Source organism: Crocodylus siamensis, chromosome 6 (genome assembly GCF_052110815.1).
Source record: "Crocodylus siamensis isolate JL-2025a chromosome 6, ASM5211081v1, whole genome shotgun sequence".
Classification (NCBI taxonomy): Eukaryota; Metazoa; Chordata; order Crocodylia; family Crocodylidae; genus Crocodylus; species Crocodylus siamensis.
The window spans coordinates 28,164,974-28,182,601 of record NC_143400.1 but is presented as its reverse complement, the minus strand read 5'-3'; the positions used below and the strand labels follow the sequence as shown (position 1 = coordinate 28,182,601).

General features: G+C 48.4%; 1 protein-coding gene across 2 annotated transcripts; it reads left to right on the top strand.

Annotated features, from left to right (window-relative positions):
* Nucleotides 1-357: 357 nt before the first annotated feature.
* SNRPG (small nuclear ribonucleoprotein polypeptide G) lies at nt 358-16,611 on the top strand. Of its 2 annotated transcripts, none has more exons than XM_090051463.1 (5): nt 358-514; nt 1,220-1,302; nt 2,673-2,695; nt 3,339-3,463; nt 16,451-16,611. In XM_090051463.1, exons 2-5 carry the CDS (start codon nt 1,271-1,273, stop codon nt 16,499-16,501), a joined length of 231 nt encoding a protein of 76 aa, XP_089907589.1. In that variant the 5' UTR covers nt 358-514; nt 1,220-1,270; the 3' UTR covers nt 16,502-16,611. The 2 variants fall into 2 exon arrangements, with proteins under 2 accessions (XP_089907589.1, XP_089907590.1); XM_090051464.1 differs by having other exon boundaries at nt 412-435.
* The last annotated feature ends 1,017 nt before the right edge of the window (nt 16,612-17,628 follow it).

Sequence of the window (17,628 nt, the reverse complement as noted above, 5' to 3'; positions counted from 1 at the left end):
AAGTAAATAAGGCACATCCAGGCTTGTCCCTGCCTGAGCTATCCTCCAGCCCTGCTTCTCAGCCTGTGTTGGAAGGTAAACACTGTGATATATATATTCATTTTTTAATTTAGATACTGCTCCATTCAAAAAAGGTGTGGAGGAGTGCCTCCAGCCCAGTGAGTGGTGCCTTCAGTCCAAAACGGCTGAGAAATACTGCCTTAGATTTGACACCTGCTTGATTTCCTGTTATGGGAATTAAAAAAAGAGCATCTGGAGATCCTTCCGTTGCAGAAGGCTACATCTGCACGGATCAGATTGTTTTAGTTGGTGCCACACTATCATTACAGCCTGTGACAACGGGGCGTGCGGCGAGGTCGGCGGGGGAGGGGTGTGGTTTTCAGCCCCGCCCCGCCCCGTCCTCCCAGGCTGCAGCGCGGCGCGGCGCCATTGGCGGTGAGGCTGGTTTCCCGTTCGCCGTTTCGGCGCGAAATCCCGGCTCTCCTCCCGCGGCGCCGGCGGGGCTAGGGCTCAGGTACCGGCTGCAGCTCCCGGCGGGGCGTGGGGGCCGCGGGCAGGATCCAGGCGGGCGCCGCCGCCGTTTCCACGCGGGCCGGGGCCACAGTGGCAGCGTAGGCGGGGGCCGGCCACGTGGGATTTCAGCGTTGACCCAAGTAATGCCTCGATATAGCCATCGGCTTTCTCTGGACGTGGCGGAGCAGCCGAGATGCCTTGCTTTTCAGCTTGCCTCTAGGAGCAGCTCACAGCTCGGTTTTCAGTTCCTGTCTTCCAAAGCTTCCACGTTACACCGCACGACTTCTGACATCAGCCGTTGGTGCTTGTGGCGGGGGAGGCAGGGGTAGCATCTGTGGGTGAACATCTTGGTAGCTGGCTGACTTGTAGACTTAATTGCCTGAGAAACACCATTTAACGAGACATTCCCACGTGGGGTTTAGCTACTGGGCCTCATATGTTTTCACCCCATCTCGAGCAAGGAGGCTGTGGGTATTTAGCAGGGTGTCTCCGAAGAACACGCACAGTTGCTGTGGCGAACGACAAGCTATGGTTCACAGTGGACAAATGCAGTTTTCTTACCCACTTATACATTTTTGCTCTTTCTCTTTTGTAGTTTTTAGTTGATCCTGTCTGATTGCTGTTTAGAAATGCAGTGTAAAGTGCTTTATATTAGTATATAGTTTACAATGTAAATGTTAGTTATGGGTGTTTTTTCCTTCAATAGAACAACCATTTCTGACCGTGAGGCAGTTGTGGCACCGAGGGAGCAGGCACCATGAGCAAAGCACACCCGCCTGAGCTGAAGAAGTGAGTGGAGGATGGGAGCAGGCTGGAAGAAAATTCAATATTCTTGCATCCCCCTGTATCCTGCCATGCACCTTGTTCTGGCCTCCGGCTCCTGCCCTCCAAGTCTTCCCCACCCCATGTGGTCCCCCCAGCCCCGCTGAGCATGTGGTTCCCCTCCCATGTGGCTCTATGGACTGGGGTCCTGCCCTCCCTCCACCCCTCACCTTTCCTTTGCTAGGGGAAGCCAGGCCCCCAGTAGCTGTTAGGGTAATAGCAGGGCAGCTGGGGCTTCAATCCTTCTGGGTTCATGGTGTGGAGGGAGGCGGTAACTGGTAGGAGGGGCATGTCTTGGAGGGAGGGGGTGTTTGGTGGAATATGTTGCCTGGGGAATGGGGTACACCAAGGGGGCGGGGAACAGCTGATGTGTTGTAAACTCTGCAGGCTGGGGTTGCCATGGAGACCAGGCCTGGGCCAGTGGCAGAGCCCCTGGGACTGTGCGGCAAGGGCAGCTTGCTCAAGCCAAGGCAGAGCCACAATCTGTTGCCTGCATACTCGAGGCAGGGGCCTGCAGGCTAGGGATCATGGCTCTGCCCTGGCTCCAGAGCAAGCTACCACCATGGCAAGATCCCAGCGGCTCTGGGGCAGCTCCCTACCCTGCTTTGCCACGAGCTCTGCCAGCATGGCTGTGGCTGGTCTCCATGGAGACCATCCCCAACCATGCTGGGAAATGGAGTCTGCTGCTGACCAGATCTGGCCTGTGGGCCAGACTTTGCCCATCCCCAGCCTAGACTGTGCAGGGAGCAGGGGTCGGTTGCCTACCCTGGGTCAGTGCCCCAAACTAGAAATGATCCCTTGGCAGTGTGAAGAAACTGTAGCCCCTCTGGAGGGTTACAAGCCAGGGCAAAGGGGATGGAGTGAGCTCATGGGTGTCTCTTGGTTTAGTATAGAGGATATCAGGCTCCTCCCATGTCTTGGGCTCAGAGATGCCCCAATTCACCCCTCCCCAGAAGGGACAACTGCCCTGGACCCCACGCTTTGGGGGGCCCTGTGGACAGAGCTGTTGACACATGCCGAGGGTGCCACCACTCCGCACACCACTGGCTTTGCGCTCTGGCCACTTGCCACCTTCCCCCCCATACACAGGCTCTGTCCAGGCTGATATGCCCTGGGCCCTGCACACCCCTAGGATTGGCTCTGCCTGGGCTGGGTGCAGAGAACAGAAGCCGTAGCCAGTGGAGGCTCCAGAGTGAGCAGCCATGGGACCAGTTGGGCTGTCCCCTGCTCACCCCTCTGCAGCCCATGTTGGTGACACCCCTGATCTAGAGTAATTTTTTTCAGTCCAGATCTGTGAATAACAGCTGATGGCTCTTTCTCTGTTTTTTTCATTGCAGGTTCATGGACAAAAAACTGTCACGTGAGTTATTTCTATCACTTCTGAGGTCCTGCTTTTTAGACATCTGTGTAGCAATAATGCTTTGCATGTTGGTTCCAGTCAGCAGCTTTCCCTGGGTGGTGCCTTCCCATGGGAGTTGCATGGGAATGTAATGAGTGGTGCCACTGTGAAGTGCTGTCAGAGAGAGCTAACAGAAGTGAGGGTCTTTGAGGATGTGTTCCTATTGCTGTATTGCTCATTACTGTAAAAGACACAGGCAAATACAGAGACACAGTCTCTCTCCATAGTATTCCTAATCTAAGTGGAGGAATGAAAAGCAGTGGTGCCATAGATCTGATCAACATGAAAAGGGGTGATTTGATTCCTGCATTTTGAAGAGTATCATGACTGAATTAGCAGTTCAGTCTGCTAATGTTGATTGCCTTTCTGAAAATGATGCTGCATTTCAGTACATGAAGTTATAAGGTGGCAAAATGCTTCCTGTTACTGGTGATTCTTTACTTCTACAGTGTGGTGAAGCTTTTAAATTTTTTTTCAAGCTACAATGACTTCAGCAGTATTTTCAGTGCTTCAGTTGCATGGCTTTTTGGATGGAAATGTTAGTTGGCAACTGTCTGCCACTATGTGTGTTGTGTCTTGTGTTTTAACATGCTATTTATTTTAGTGAAGTTAAATGGTGGCCGACACGTCCAGGGGATATTGCGGGGGTTCGATCCTTTCATGAACCTTGTTATAGATGAATGTGTGGAGATGGCACCAGGTGGACAACAGAACAACATTGGGATGGTGGTAAGTGAAGAGCTTTAAACCCATGGGGTGGCATGGTTTGAAACCCTTTAGAGAGGGATTTTTTTCTATAGGCCTTGTGTCTTGAGATTCACCTGAACCAGCTGAATCGTAAGCAGTTAGACACTTCCCACTATGGATGGGGCTCTTGGTGGTAATTTTCTAAAAGAGCTAACTTTCAGCTTTGTTTCTCTAGAAATATCTACCTCCCAGAGTTTCTCAGCTGAAATGACTTTCTTATGTTAAATACCACTGATCTGTATCTGTTTTCTTAAGTTCTGCTAAACCTTGTGGATGGTTGCAAATTCCTCATCTTTTCAAATGTCTTATTTCTGGGTAATACAAGGAAACAGTATCATTCTGTTAGAAGCCTTGGAACGAGTCTGGATTAACCTGTGAAGAATCCTGCCTAGCACTTAGCCACTGCTGGAGCATGGAAATAGCTCACGAGATGAGTGGATAGGCAACCACACAGAGTTGGATATGCTTTAGAAGTGTAAAAGTTATATAAAAATATGTGTTTAAGATGTGTGGGGTTTTTGGGGGGAGTGGTTGTAGTATATGGCATCTTTGGTCTGCGAGAGATGGTGGACATTGCAGCCTGTCGCATGTGGTTTGCAATGTCTCATGTGACTGAATAGTCCAGTCCAAGATTTGCATAATCTGTGGCAGTGGTTGCAAATGTATGTGTCATGGTTGGGTAGTTTGGGAGCTGCTTGGCCAGTTGGATCCATTGCGGGATTGGCCCATGCAGGGAGCAGCTGACATGGCTTATCTCTTGGACTTTTGGAATTGAAAATAGGTTTCCCGCTGCTGCGGCCCCCCCACCCCACGGGTTTAAGCATCACCCCACTATGTGTACCTGTTCCAGTGTTAATCGATTTTCAATTGGATTTACTCTATTTTAAAATCAGTTCTTAAAATTGGTTTTAAATGAGTTTAGACACTATTTTAATCCAGTTCAAACCCGATTTCCATTCTCTTTTAGTTAGTCTGGTGAAAGTGGTGGCAGCCTTTCTGATGCAAACATTAAGTCCTTCTTCCAGTGAGAGGTTAGCGGTCACTGTAGAACCTAGGTAGCTGAACTTTTGGGCGACTTCTAGCTGGTTCTCTTTAAAGGTGACTGGATGTTGTGGAACTCCCTGTCCTAGTACAACTATTTTATTTATGCTGATGGGCTGTTCTAAACCCACACACTGCCTCTCCCACCCAGACCACGGCCCCCTGTAGAGCTGCCTCAACTACAGGCTGCTGCGTGTGGCGGGGATGTACTGGGTAGAGTTAGGGGCCAGCTGATGACATGGACCCAGCTCTGCTGCCTGCAGTGAGCCCCTGGGACATGCTGCACCCCAGCCTCCTCTGGGCAGCCCCCATGCCTGGCCCTAGGGATCCCTGTCCCCAGAGATCACAGCCTCTTCCCTACACCCTGTGAGTGTGGTGCCTGGCTACCCTGTACCTATCCTGCGGGGGGGCCTGCCCCATGCTTCATCTCTCTCTTATTCTTTCACTCATCACAAACAATAGGACTCTGGTTATTTTGCAGAGTGTCTTTGAAGAATGGACAGAATTGCTATGGCGAACTAAAAGCTACAGTTTACACTGGACAAAAGATGTAGTTTCCTTATCTACTTCTATACATTTTTGCTCTTTTACTTTTGTAGTTTTCAATTGATCCTGTGTGATCACTGTTTACAAATGCAGTTTAAAGTGTATCTTTCTGCAGACCTTGTGGTGTCTTGGTGAGATTCACCTGAACCAGCTGAATTGTAGCAATTTGATACCTCCCTCTATGGTGGGTGCTGCTGCTGTTCATTTTCTAGAAGAGCCAACTTTCAGCTTTGTTTCTGCAGAAATGCCCACCTCCAGGCATTTCTTAGCTGAAATATCTTCCCTGTGTTGTTAAATACCACTGATCTATATTGGTTTTCTTAAGCTGTGGTGGTGGTTGCAGATTCCTCATCTTTTTACATGTCTTTTTAAGTTGGTAGCATTGTAACCAGTTTCTGTAGGCAGACCGTACTTAACTGGGAACTGGGTTAAAATGACATGAAGAATGTGCATATTCTATGAATCTTACAGAGTGATAGCTAGCTATCTTGAACAGAGAATTAGAACAAAGAATTAGAGGTTACACTAGTTGTGCGGAGATGTGGTACTTGGGATGGAAGGGAATGATTCTAGTGTTGTATAGGGCTTGATAAGACACAGGTGCTTACAATTCCAAAGCAAAAATAGTTTCTTTCATCTTCTAGTTTCTCTTCTAGTATGTGTCTTAAGTCGGGGTGGGTAAAATATAGCCCGCGAGGCCATTCTATCCGGCCTGCGGGGCCCCTTTAAAAAAAAAAAAAAAAAATTTAGAAAATTAATATTTCTCTGCTCTTGGCCCTTCCCCACCCACGCCCAGTGCCCTGTGCTACAGCTGCTTGCAGCCCGCATGGGGCTGCCTGTGCCTGCTTTGGACAGCCGCATGCGGGCTGTGAGCGCCTGCAGTGTGGGGCAGGGGAGGGCCACCCCCCTCCACAGCTTTTCCCTGAATGGAGAAAAGCGCTCCTTTCCCTGAACGGAGAAAAGCGGCTCCTTGCCTGCCCCATGGCCGGTGCTCCCTGCTGTGGGCGCTTGTAGCCCACGTGGGGCTGTCCAGAGCAGGCACAGGCAGGCTGCGAGTGGCTGCAGCAGGGAGCGCTGTCCGTGGGGCGGGGAGGGGCTCCTTCCCTCCCACACACACTCAGCACCACCTTGTAACCTGGCCCCACTGCCAGGCTGGCAGTGAGGCGGGTTACAAACTGGTGCTGAGCGCAGGGAAAAGGTAGCCCCTTGCCCACCCCATGGCCAGTGCCCTGTGCTGCAGCCACTCTCAGCCTGCCTGGGACTGCCCGTGCCTGCTCCAGACAGCCCCGCGCAGGCTGCGAGTGCCTGCGGGGCGCCAGCTATGGGGCAGGCGAGGGGCCACTTTTCCCCATGCTCAGCACCAGCTTCTTCCCTGCTGGCAAGCAGGGGGTCTAGGCTGTGCACTGCCCCCCGCCTGTACTGGCTGGGAGGCACTGGGTGTGACTGGGTGGAAAACCAGTAGGAGCACAGGCCCCGCACCGGTGTCCCAGTGCCAGTGCCGGTGGGGCCCAGAGCAGGGTGGCAGGAGTGCAGGGTCCCAGCTGGCAGGGGCTCTATGGAGCCAGGCCAGCTCCCCCCTCCCTGCTGGTGCAGCCCAGCACCACAGACTCCTGCCAGCCTACACCCTGCTTTGGGTCCCTCCAATGCTGGCCCTAGGACATTGGTCCCAAGACTTTGCGACATTGGTCCCAAGATGGTGACCAGGGAGTGGGGCACCTGTCAAGGGATGGGGCCCATGCGGCCCTCAACAGCCTGCCAAAACTGGGTAAGCGGCCCTCTGCTCAAAATAATTGCCTGCTCCTGATCTAAGTGAAGGTCAGTACTCCCTTGGAGTCTGGTACTGTTTTAGAGGAAGAATACAGTACTTCACTCCATAACTGAACACAAAAAAAAAAAAAGACAAGCAAAAATCAGTTGTCTGGACAGTTAAATGGTAATGCTAACAAAACATTAGCTGATAGCACTTCACATGAGAACTGCTATGTTTAAAAAGACATATTTATACTATTTATGCCCCATTCAGTTTTGCATTTGCCAGTAGTCCTTCAGAAGTTAAGAGGACTTATCACCTGTTTAAGTAGCTCAGTCTCTTGGCCTTGATTTAAGGGGACAAATGCTGGATGAAGCCAAACACTACAAGGGAACATTAACTGTTCTTCAGCCCTAAACTAGATATTTTTAATAGCAATAAGTGAAGTACTGGCATTGTTTTTTGAATATGTACTTTCACAAAAGTATCTTTTCAAATTTTGTGCTGGTTAGTGTAAAACAAATCTAAAACCATGCCACTTGATTAGAACCTGTGCAGTCAAAAATGTTTCAGTTCGAGCCACCTTTAGGCTTTATTTGAAGCCACAGCTAATATGAAAATAGTAAATTGAATGGACCTCTTTATGTACCATAAAATACTGTTGAAACTGCACAGGATTTTCTGTTGCAAGTAAATCCAGGAGTGGAAAATCACAGTGTCTACTGATTAAGCTGAATTCTCTACCTTATACTATTATGGCTACAATAAGATGGGTGGGTTGTTTTTTAAACAACTAGATGACTCAAACTGTACTTAACACAAATATTATAAAACCTATTGGGAAGCAAATTGGAATGCCTCTTACTTGCTGTGTAGTGCTTAGTTAATGAAGCCTGTAAAGTCACCCAAAATTAAATACTAAAAAGTAACAGTATCAAGTCATAGTAAAAGAATGTCCCTAGCCAATCTTTGATGGAAGCCAAGTCCTTTTAGTTGTGGAAACCAGTGTTAGTTTTTTACCCTTGAGGTTAGCTTCGGCCTAAGTAGCAACAGTAGTTTAGCTCCTCATTTTGTTCAATGGCTCATCTTAATCGGTTATTCATTATTCAGACCTGAATATTTTGCAGTTTATTTTTTGTGTTCCTGAGGCTTACTTCTTCCTGAGAATTAGTGCAGACAAATCAAGCACACTCCTCTTCCCTACTCTGATAATTTCTAAATGCTGAAAGATACTGATAAAGGGCACTTTTAGGCACCTCTTCCTTTGCATATGGTTCTAATGCACAAGAATTGGTAAAAAAGAAAGGTTTCTAAAAAGAAAAATCAACCCCCTTGCCTTTTCAGCAATGTAGGATATCTTTCTAAAGAAAGATTTCTGCAGTTCAGGATTACATTTAAGATTATTACAGTCTCATTGTTGCTAAATTACATCTGGAACTTACTGTACATGTGAGAACCACTCTATCACAGTATAGACCTTGGGTATGCACTATGAAGTGCTGGTAGCAGACTTATTTTCCAGTGTTATACAGTAAAAATCATTAGAGTAAGGTGCACCTGATATCCACACAGTGTTCTCAAGTCAACCATAAAGAAGACTGCGTATGCATTATTTGGATTTAAGTGTGCAACCAAAGGGAGACATGAGGCAGAACCTGTTTTATTTGGGATAAAATACTGTCTCTCTAAATTTCTGGTTTTACTGCACTGCTTGTTTGACTATGGATGATGATTTTCATATCAATTCTGGTATTCTCAGATGCATCAACTTACTGGAATGTTACTGTATGAATGCTTCTTGAGTTCTTACTGTCTTGCAGTTTTCTGTGAACCTTAGCGCTATTCTTCTTTCTCTCTTATTTCAAGTGTTCTTATTACATAGTGTATTTTGTAACCAGGTTACAGTACCATTAAGGTATGCTACTTCATGCTAGTGTGTAGGCACACTTAAAGTCCACACTCAGATTGTGAAAGCATGTTTGGTTTTGCTGGAGGGATCTTTGAATGGCTTCTTCAGTCCTTGGAAAATACATGGCTGCAATCAGTAGTGAATAATAACATTTAAAGATGCTTCTAGCTCTTTGTGGTCCAATACCATCTGCTCATTTCAGAGAAGCCTTTTTTTCAGCTATGAAATATCCCTGGTCACATGTCCAAATAGATGCTGTGCCCTGTATGCCTGTAACAGGCATTTTGACTATCGGGGCTACAATAAAGCAAGAAGGACAGTGGAATAAAAGTGTCAGTGCAGAATATGTACTGAAGCTGGTCTGTGTTATAAAGCTAGAAAATCTTAAAACTGATTTTAGGAAGTACTTTCATAGATTTCATAGACATTAGGGCTGGAAGGGACCTCGGGAGATCATCGAGTCCAGCCCCCTGCCCAAAGGGCAGGAAGTCAGCTGGGGTCATAGGATCCCAGCAAGATAAGCATCCAATTTACTCTCGAAGGTGTTCAATGTAGGTGCTTGAACCACCTCCGCTGGCAGACTGTTCCAGACCTCGGGGGCTCGGACAGTAAAGAAATTCTTCCTTATGTCCAGCCTGAAACGGTCTTGCAGGAGTTTGTGACCGTTCGACCTCGTCATCCCTTGGGGCGCTCTGGTGAACAAACGTTCCCCCAGATCCTGGTGGTCACCCTTGATAAATTTATAGGTGGCCATCAGATCACCCCTGAGCCTGCGCTTTTCCAGGCTAAAGAGCCCCATGGCTCTCAGCCTGTCATCTTAAAATCTGTTTTCCTGACCTCTGATCATGCGCGTGGCTCTCCTCTGGACTCTCTCAAGCTTCTCCACATCCTTTTTGAATTGTGGAGCCCAAAACTGGATGCAGTACTCCAGCTGCGGCCTCACCAAGGCCGAGTACAAAGGGAGAATGACGTCCCAGGATTTGCTCGAGAAGCATCTATGGATGCAAGCCAGCGTTTTGGTCGCTTTGCTAGCCGCAGCATCGCATTGCAGGTTCGTGTTCATCTTGTGGTCAATGATGACCCCCAAGTCTTTCTTCTATAGTGCTAACCAACATAGCACTGCCGAGCCTATAAGGGTGCTGCAGGTTTTTCCTCCCAAGGTGGAGAACCTTGCATTTTTCGGTGTTAAACACCATGAGGTTCTCGTCTGCCCATTTGCTGAGTTTGTCCAGGTCAGCCTGGATCACCCGCCTGTCCTCTGGCGTGGATGCTTTGCCCCAGAGTTTGGTGTCATCGGCGAACTTGGCCAGTCCACTCCTGACTCCAATGTCCACATCGTTAATGAAGATGTTGAACAGTATGGGTCCCAGGACAGAGCCTTGAGGGACCCCACTGGTCACAGGGCACCACAATGAGTGACTGCCATCAATCACAACCCTCTGGGTCCGACCACGGAGCCAATTTCCCAGCCAGTGGATCGTGGTGGAGCCAAGGCCACACCTGGGCAGTTTGGCCAAGAGGTGATCATGGGATACCAGATCAAAAGCTTTTTTGAAGTCAAGATATATGACATCAACCTCTTCTCCCTTGTCCAGGCGATAGGTCACCTGGTCGTAGAAGGAAATGAGATTGGTCAAACAAGACCTACCCGCAACAAACCCATGCTGGCTATCCCTTAGGATGTTAGCCTGGGCCAGTCCCTCAAGAATGGCCTCCTTAATAAACTTTTCTAGGATCTTCCTCAGGATAGAAGTCAAGCTAATGGGCCTGTAGTTAGCCAGATCCACTCTCCTCCCTTTTTTGAAGATCGGCACCACATTGGCCTTCGTCCAGTCTTCAGGCACTACACCAGAGCGTTTCTTTAAGAGTACACAACACACTTGAACTCCAGTGGTCAAATGTGGAGGACAGCACACAGTTCTCCCCCTCTGGTACCTATACAGTTGCTGAAATGGCAGAGTAACTATATGAAATCACAGAACTGATTTAAATCAGCTTTAGCATAAGTTAGGTGAGCCAAAACTGAGCAAGGAGGCTTATTTCAGAATCCCTGATTTTCCCTATTAGAAAAAATAGAAAACACTTTAAGTCTAGCTACCTACACCTGCCACACTTAAAAACGTTTCCCTTGTTGCTGTTTAAAAGACCCTGAAACTACTTTAAGTGCATGCTGGACTTTAGCTGTGAAAATACTCCTGTAGAAGTATATAGGACTAATTCTGTAGGTGAAGTTAGGTGTGTATTTAAAAGTCAGCAGCACTGATTCTAGACAACCAGGTCCTAACTCAGGATACTATCCCAAGTTAGAAAGGCATTCTTATAGAGACTGGACTCAAAACACTTGCTGGAAGCTTGCCTAAAATAGGCACAGAAGTTTAGTACTTGCTGGAATTCCTGCAGAAAATAAAACAGATCAGTTTCATCTAAATCTAATCAATCAGTTTTAATCTAATTCCCCAGCTGATTCTTCCCTTATGCCACCCCTACAGTTTCAGTGTTGTTCTAAATAATGGCTCTGACTACTGTATCAGGTTAAAGAAGGAAAAAAGACTTCCCTATGTAGTCACTTGGTATGGTTAACAGAGGTGCAGCACTTTGCTTGAAATCACCATAAATTTTCTCTGACCATGGTGGAGCAGCCTAGATGTCTTCGTTTTTGGCTTGCATCTGGGAAGAACTCAAAGCTTAGTTTTCAGTTTCTTGTTTGTTTTCCTGGTTGATCTTGTGCGTGTTCCTGTACCAGCAGTGATAAGCGAGGAGCACCACATTTTTGGCAGCTATGGTACTCATCTCTATTGTGCTGGCAGCCCATTCTATTCCATTGAGGTAGTATATGTGATCATGGAGGATGACAGGTGGGTGTGTGCACAGCTGTACACAACTGGCAAGTCTGCTGTGGAAGGGGAAGGGCATGGGAATGGGGGGCAGATTAACCACCCCTCCCCTGCAGTGAGGGAGGGGGCAGGCAGGGGTTGGGTTTGGGGTGGGGGCTACTGAGGGGGCTGCAGCCACCCCAGATTTCACTGTAGCTCCCTTCCAGCACTGCCATGCACTCGGTACAGCCCTGGCTCTTCCTGGTGCATGGGAGGAGGCAGGGGTTGAGCTGGGAGGAGCCGGGGTTCCAGCTCATAGCTGCACCTCACCCTGCCCCACACAGATCTGGGGGGCACATGCCCTCCCCTCTGCCCCGACAAGCCTCCCATGCTCTGCCCCGGCTGGGCAGGACCTGCCCCCTCCCCTTCCACCACAAGAGACTTACTACCTGGAGGCAGCTCTCTATGCTTTATTGGAAATTGGATGGGTATCGGCTGATACGCCTCCTTAAAATATTGGTATTCGCCCTAAAAATCTGTGCACCCCTAACAGTTGTTGGTTTTCTTTTTCAAATCCTTTTTGCAGTAGTAATTTTTTTTTGGGGGGGTGCCCAATGTGATGCATTAAAAGAAGCCTTGTTTATGGAAATGGCATGTTCCCCTTGTGAACAGAGACCTGAACAAAAACCTAGAGTTGTATAACTTTGGATGTCAAACTGCACATCAGTGTTTTAGCATGAGCGAAACAGTTTCTACCTTTACAGTTTGTTCCTCCAAAGAACTTGAGTAAGCCTCACCTGATGGCTTGGGCTGTGTTTTCAGCTCTACAGAAGCAAGAGGGCCAGCAATCAGTTGTCCTCTGGAAGCAGAAAGAAGGCCAGTGCAGGCATGTTTGTTGCCTCCCATGACTGCCCAGAATCTGGAGTCCATGCCTGCCAGGGAAATGAAAAAAAACCACTCAAATCTACTGCTCTACCTCCTGGTGCCGTTGCGTGAAACAAAGAGGGGATTGGACTGTCAGTCAGCTCCAGGAACAGTGAAGCAAGTATGCACCTGCAGTCCTAATAGGACACACACAACTTGCTGGGGAGTAGTTATGTCATGCAAATAAGCAAGCATTGATGACATGTAAGTGCTGACAGTGGTAGGGCACCAACTCCATGTCACTGCTACCCCTGCTGTTGCAACAGGGCTGCAGCCCCGCCTCCAAAGGTCGGTATGGAAATTGCACTGTTGCTGCCACCCCCACTGCTGCCAGGCCATTGCTTTGGCTGGGCTGCAGTCCTGTTCTCCCCATCCCACCATTGGTGCAGCGTTCTGGCCCCCCACACTCCTACTTCTGCGACACATTGGCAATGTGTGCAAGTTGCTGTTTTTGTTATAGTTAGAGGGGGGACTGCTGAACTGTGGGAGGGGGTTGCCTTTTCGCCAGGACTGAATGCTAAAAGGCCAGGGAACAAGTACCAGAAGAATCAAAGCTGAGTGTCTAGTCCAGCAAGTAGAAGTTACTGTTCCAGTAATATAAGGATGCATTCTTATGCTGCTAAGAAGGCGGCCACCTGAGTTTGAAGTACAAATCACATGCTCACTGAAAAAAATATTGATGTTGGCACCTTGTCCGTAATTGATTCTCATGACTGGAGTTACCATCTTGTTAATAAACTTCTGGGAGAAGCTCCTCTTCATGCAGGTCCTTAACGAGACTACTGATGAGGCTATGCAAAAGTCATCCCTTCCAAGGCATAGAGTAGCCCCTCTGGCCTGGTGAAGGCATAATCGTGATCCTGGTAGTCATAGATCCTTTATCCAAAAGGAGAGAGGAATGTGAATCAATGAAAATAGTTACACTGGTAGCAGTGTTTCTGAGTTATATGCAACTGTTACATCTTACAGTATGAAGACCAAAAAGAGAAAGTGATTCTTGTCTCGAACTGTATGATTGTACAGTGCAGGGTAGATTTGCACCTTTGAATGATTGTGGTAATTGGGCTTGGGTGTAGCTGGTAGGAGAGAGGGCAGTAAAGAGGCTAGCTAGCCCTCAGCTGCCCTTAATTACCTGAGTGGGCCTGGCTGTCTTGGTTTTATTAGGGTTTTTTTTTTCCCCGTGGCATTCGTCACCACAGCTTCTGTCACATGTAAGTCACTCAGGTAGTGGAATTTAATTTAGTTCAGGTTTTACAGATGACACAGTTACCTGTTGAACTTGTGCAAGATATTTTTCACCACTTGTTCATTTGCCAAGTGTCCAACCTGTAATGCTGAAGAAGTTTAAGAACAGTGATGATGTACCTGCTACTCTTCTCAAATACAGATTCCTCTCTGTTTGTAAATGCCTGCCAGGCATTTCTGGGCTTGTGTAGAAGAGAGTCCTGCATATGAAAGAAATACCTGCTGTAAGCTACAAGAACTTACATAATCCAAAAGGACAAGTCTCCATTCACTACATGAGGGTTATAAATAGACCCCCAAAATAGAGAATGGAATAATTCTTATTGAGCAGCTTACACCATTGAGGTTTTATTTCTTAGCAATGTGGCTGGCACTTGGAACAATGAGTAATGCCCCAGCAGGGTAGTAAGTTAAAGGGAGGGAAGAGAATCTTGTGCTCCCTGGGAGAAGTCACTTACCAAGTTCCTTGACAAAGGTTTTCCTGTACTTGGTAGCAGGATGGACGACGGATCCTTCTGCTTTATAGTCTTTGCCTCCTACACCGATAGTAGCCAAACGTTCCTTTGACTGCTTCTTTCACAAGCTGGTCGATCTGTACATCTCCACCAAACTCTTAGCGTAAAAGAATAAACTATGCTGGTGCTGCTGATGACACCACCAATAACAGCTGAAACCAAATTTCAGAAAGAAGTAGTGTTCTCATTTAGGTCATTGCCACAAGCTCTGGATTCAGATAGCCCTCATTATTTTGGTGTCCTGTTTGTCCTAGGTTGTGGTGGAGCTTCCCCAGGGTTGCCAGTTTTTTACAACAGCATTTGTTCAGAAATGTTAATGCACGTGGTAAATAATGAGAGAAAAGAATGGGTCTTTACTTTTTGCAACCCTCAAGCGGTCTCTTGAGATATGACATATGTATGGGAGGTGTGTCAAGAAGAGGACCCCCAAACCAAAATCCCCAGGAGCACCAGTTGCTGCACAGCCAGAGCTCAAACACTCCGGCTGCTGTTGCTGTGTACCTTCCCCAGGGCAGAAGGAGGTCTGGGCAGGAGCTGCCAGTGGTGTCTGTACTGGAGCAGCGTAGGGCAAACCTGCAGCCCTAATGCTCCCCCTAGAGACGAAGTGTTCACACAGCACCCACACAGGCCAGGTCTGGCCAGTGGGAGCTATAGGTCATGCCCACACACTGCAGGGACTGTCCAGTACTGCAGCCCAAGCTCTGCATGCGAAGTGCTGGGCCTCTCTCAACCTGGGGATACCGCATGGGGCAGCGCTGCTTGCGCAGCACAGCTGTGTGTTGCACTGCCCTGGCCAGGGATGTGCAGGCAGAGTCTGATCATGGGGTGGTGAAATGGACATGGGGGAGGTGCTGCCAGGCACCAGTGCACAGGCATGGAGCAGTGAGACTGGGAGCAGGGTCCAGGTGGGGCACTCCTGCTTTGGCACTGACTGGCCCTACCACCCCTGTGCTTGGATATGACCCCAGGGCCTGCAGGTCCTGCTCCTCTGTGGCCAGTGAACCAATGCAGCAGCAGGTGCCAGCTCTTCTGACTTGGAGAACTTTAAGTAGGGACAGATCTATGAAGCAGCCACCACGCCACAAGTCTCTGATTGGCCAAGGCAGCCTGACAGTCCTGTCCTTCAGTGCTGACTGGATAACAGGGCTGCCCTTTGTATTGCTCTCCACCTTGCCACTGATTGGAACGGCAGGTAGCCGTGTGGCTGATCAGTGGCTGAAGGAAGATAGTGTGGTCGCATGCTGGCATCTCCCCACCTTGCTTCTGCTGTGAGGTGGCTGCAGTGGCTTCTCCCTGCCACTGGGGGCAGCATTTATTTTTAGGTTGTGTAATGTCTGATTCCTTTGGAAATGATCAGTGGGAGGTGAGGGCAAGCAGCAGCAAAATAGATTAATATTAATTAAAGCTGATTGAAATCCATTAATATCCAAGCATAGCGGGGTGATCCTTGTATATTGGGGGGGAGGTGGTGGCAGGAAAACTTTTTAATTCCAGAAGTGACATTGAGCGGTCATGTCAGCTGCTCCCCACACGGGCACATCCCATGCCCAGCCCTGCACTGGATCTAACCAGACTGCAGTCTGAGGCTTTTCTAAACCCACGCACCATCGCTCCAAACCCATACCAGGGCTGCCTGTGCAGCTGCCTCAGCCACAGGCTGCTGCGCGCAGCAGGGGATGTGCTGGGTGGAGTTGGGGAGTATTTAGGGGGCAGCTGATCAGTGTTCCTTCTAAGCTGCGTGACATGCATGGCTATGCAGGCACACTCATGCCTTGCTGCCAGGTGTGCCTGCGCGGCTGTGCACACCATGCAGCTTGGAATGCTGCAGCTGATAACAGACCTGACTCCACCACCTGCAATGAGCTTTTGGGTTGTGCTGCGCCCTCCCCCTGGCAGCCCCTGTGCCCAGCCCCAGGGAGAACAGCCTCTCCCTTGCACCCCGGGAGCGACAGTGAACAAATGTAGTTTTCTTATTTACTTTTATACATTTTTGCTCTTTCTCTTTTGTAGTTTTCAATCAATCTTGTGTGATTGCTGTTTACAAATGCAGTTTAAAGTATGTCTTTCCAACTTTCAGCTTTGTTTCTGCAGAAATATCTACCTGTGTTTCTCAGCTGAAATTACTTTCTTATATTGTTAAATCCCACTGATCTCTGTTTTCTTAATCTGTGCTAAACCTTGTTGATAGTTGCAGTTTTCTCATCTTTTTACATGTCTTATTTCTAGGTAATACGAGGAAACAGTATCATCATGTTGGAAGCCTTGGAACGAGTCTAAATGAACCGGTGAAGAGTCCTACCTAGCGTCTAATGACCAGCCTGTATTTCCAGTGATCACATGTAAACTAGCTTTTTTTGATTAAATAAACTTTGTAATGGTTGAAGTAATTTGAGTAAGTTACATCTAACTTTTTAGTGCATTTTGGAGACTGAAATGTTTTGTGCCTGTTCCAGAAGGTCTTGGCTCTTGAACACAGTGCAACAGAAAGACCTGTTGTTCTGACAGCACAGTATGTAAAATAATGGATCAGTTTTCTCATGCAAAACAGATGATCCTGCATGTTATCGTTAAGGGTGCAGCACAACAATCATCTTTTCTGGCTTGGTGGTAGCAGGCTTAAGTTGCAGAAGCTCCCATAATGGCTGAGTGACGCAGATGGCCACTGCCCCGCTGGAGTTGGGAAGTGGACAGGGTAGCTCAGAGGTGCCAAGGATTCTCTGGCAAGGTGAGCATTCTCGACCTCTGGTTCCAGTGCTGGGAGCTGGTGAGTTTGGGAAATGGCCCAAAAGATGAGTGGGTAGGCAAGCACACAGAGTTGGATGCAGAGTGTGAACTTCATTTTAAAATGTGTGTTAAATGTGTGTGGGGCTTTTGGGGAGCGGTTGTAGTGTACTGTGCATTTCTTTGGTAAGAGAGTCGTCCTGAATACTTCTAGCACTAATCTGAACAGTACATTATAGAGGTGCACTGATACATCCATCCCATATCCTATCAGCACCGATAAAAAGAAAATTGACACTATCGGCAATTGGCTTTTTTTGGCTGACGTGGCTGATAATGTTGCCAATAAATGTCCCATGCATGCGTGCAGCACAGCATGCAGGAGGCCAAGAGCACAGCCTGGCGGCAGAGAGCAGTGTCTGGCTGGTAAGTCTGTTAACTTGTGTGTCAGACTGAGGCCCTGCCATGAGTGAGGGAGTGGGGCGGCACTGGGGTAGGGGCAGACACTGCGCAGTTAGATCAGAGCATGGGACAGAGCTGAGAGCAGCTTGGCTGGGGGATGTTGGGGGGGGGGGTGGCTCCCGCCACTGCATGCACCCTGGGACAGCTGAGAGCAGCTTGGCTGAGCCAGCAGGAGGGAGGGGGAGGCCAGGCCAGGCAGGAGAGCTAGTCCAGCCTGTGGC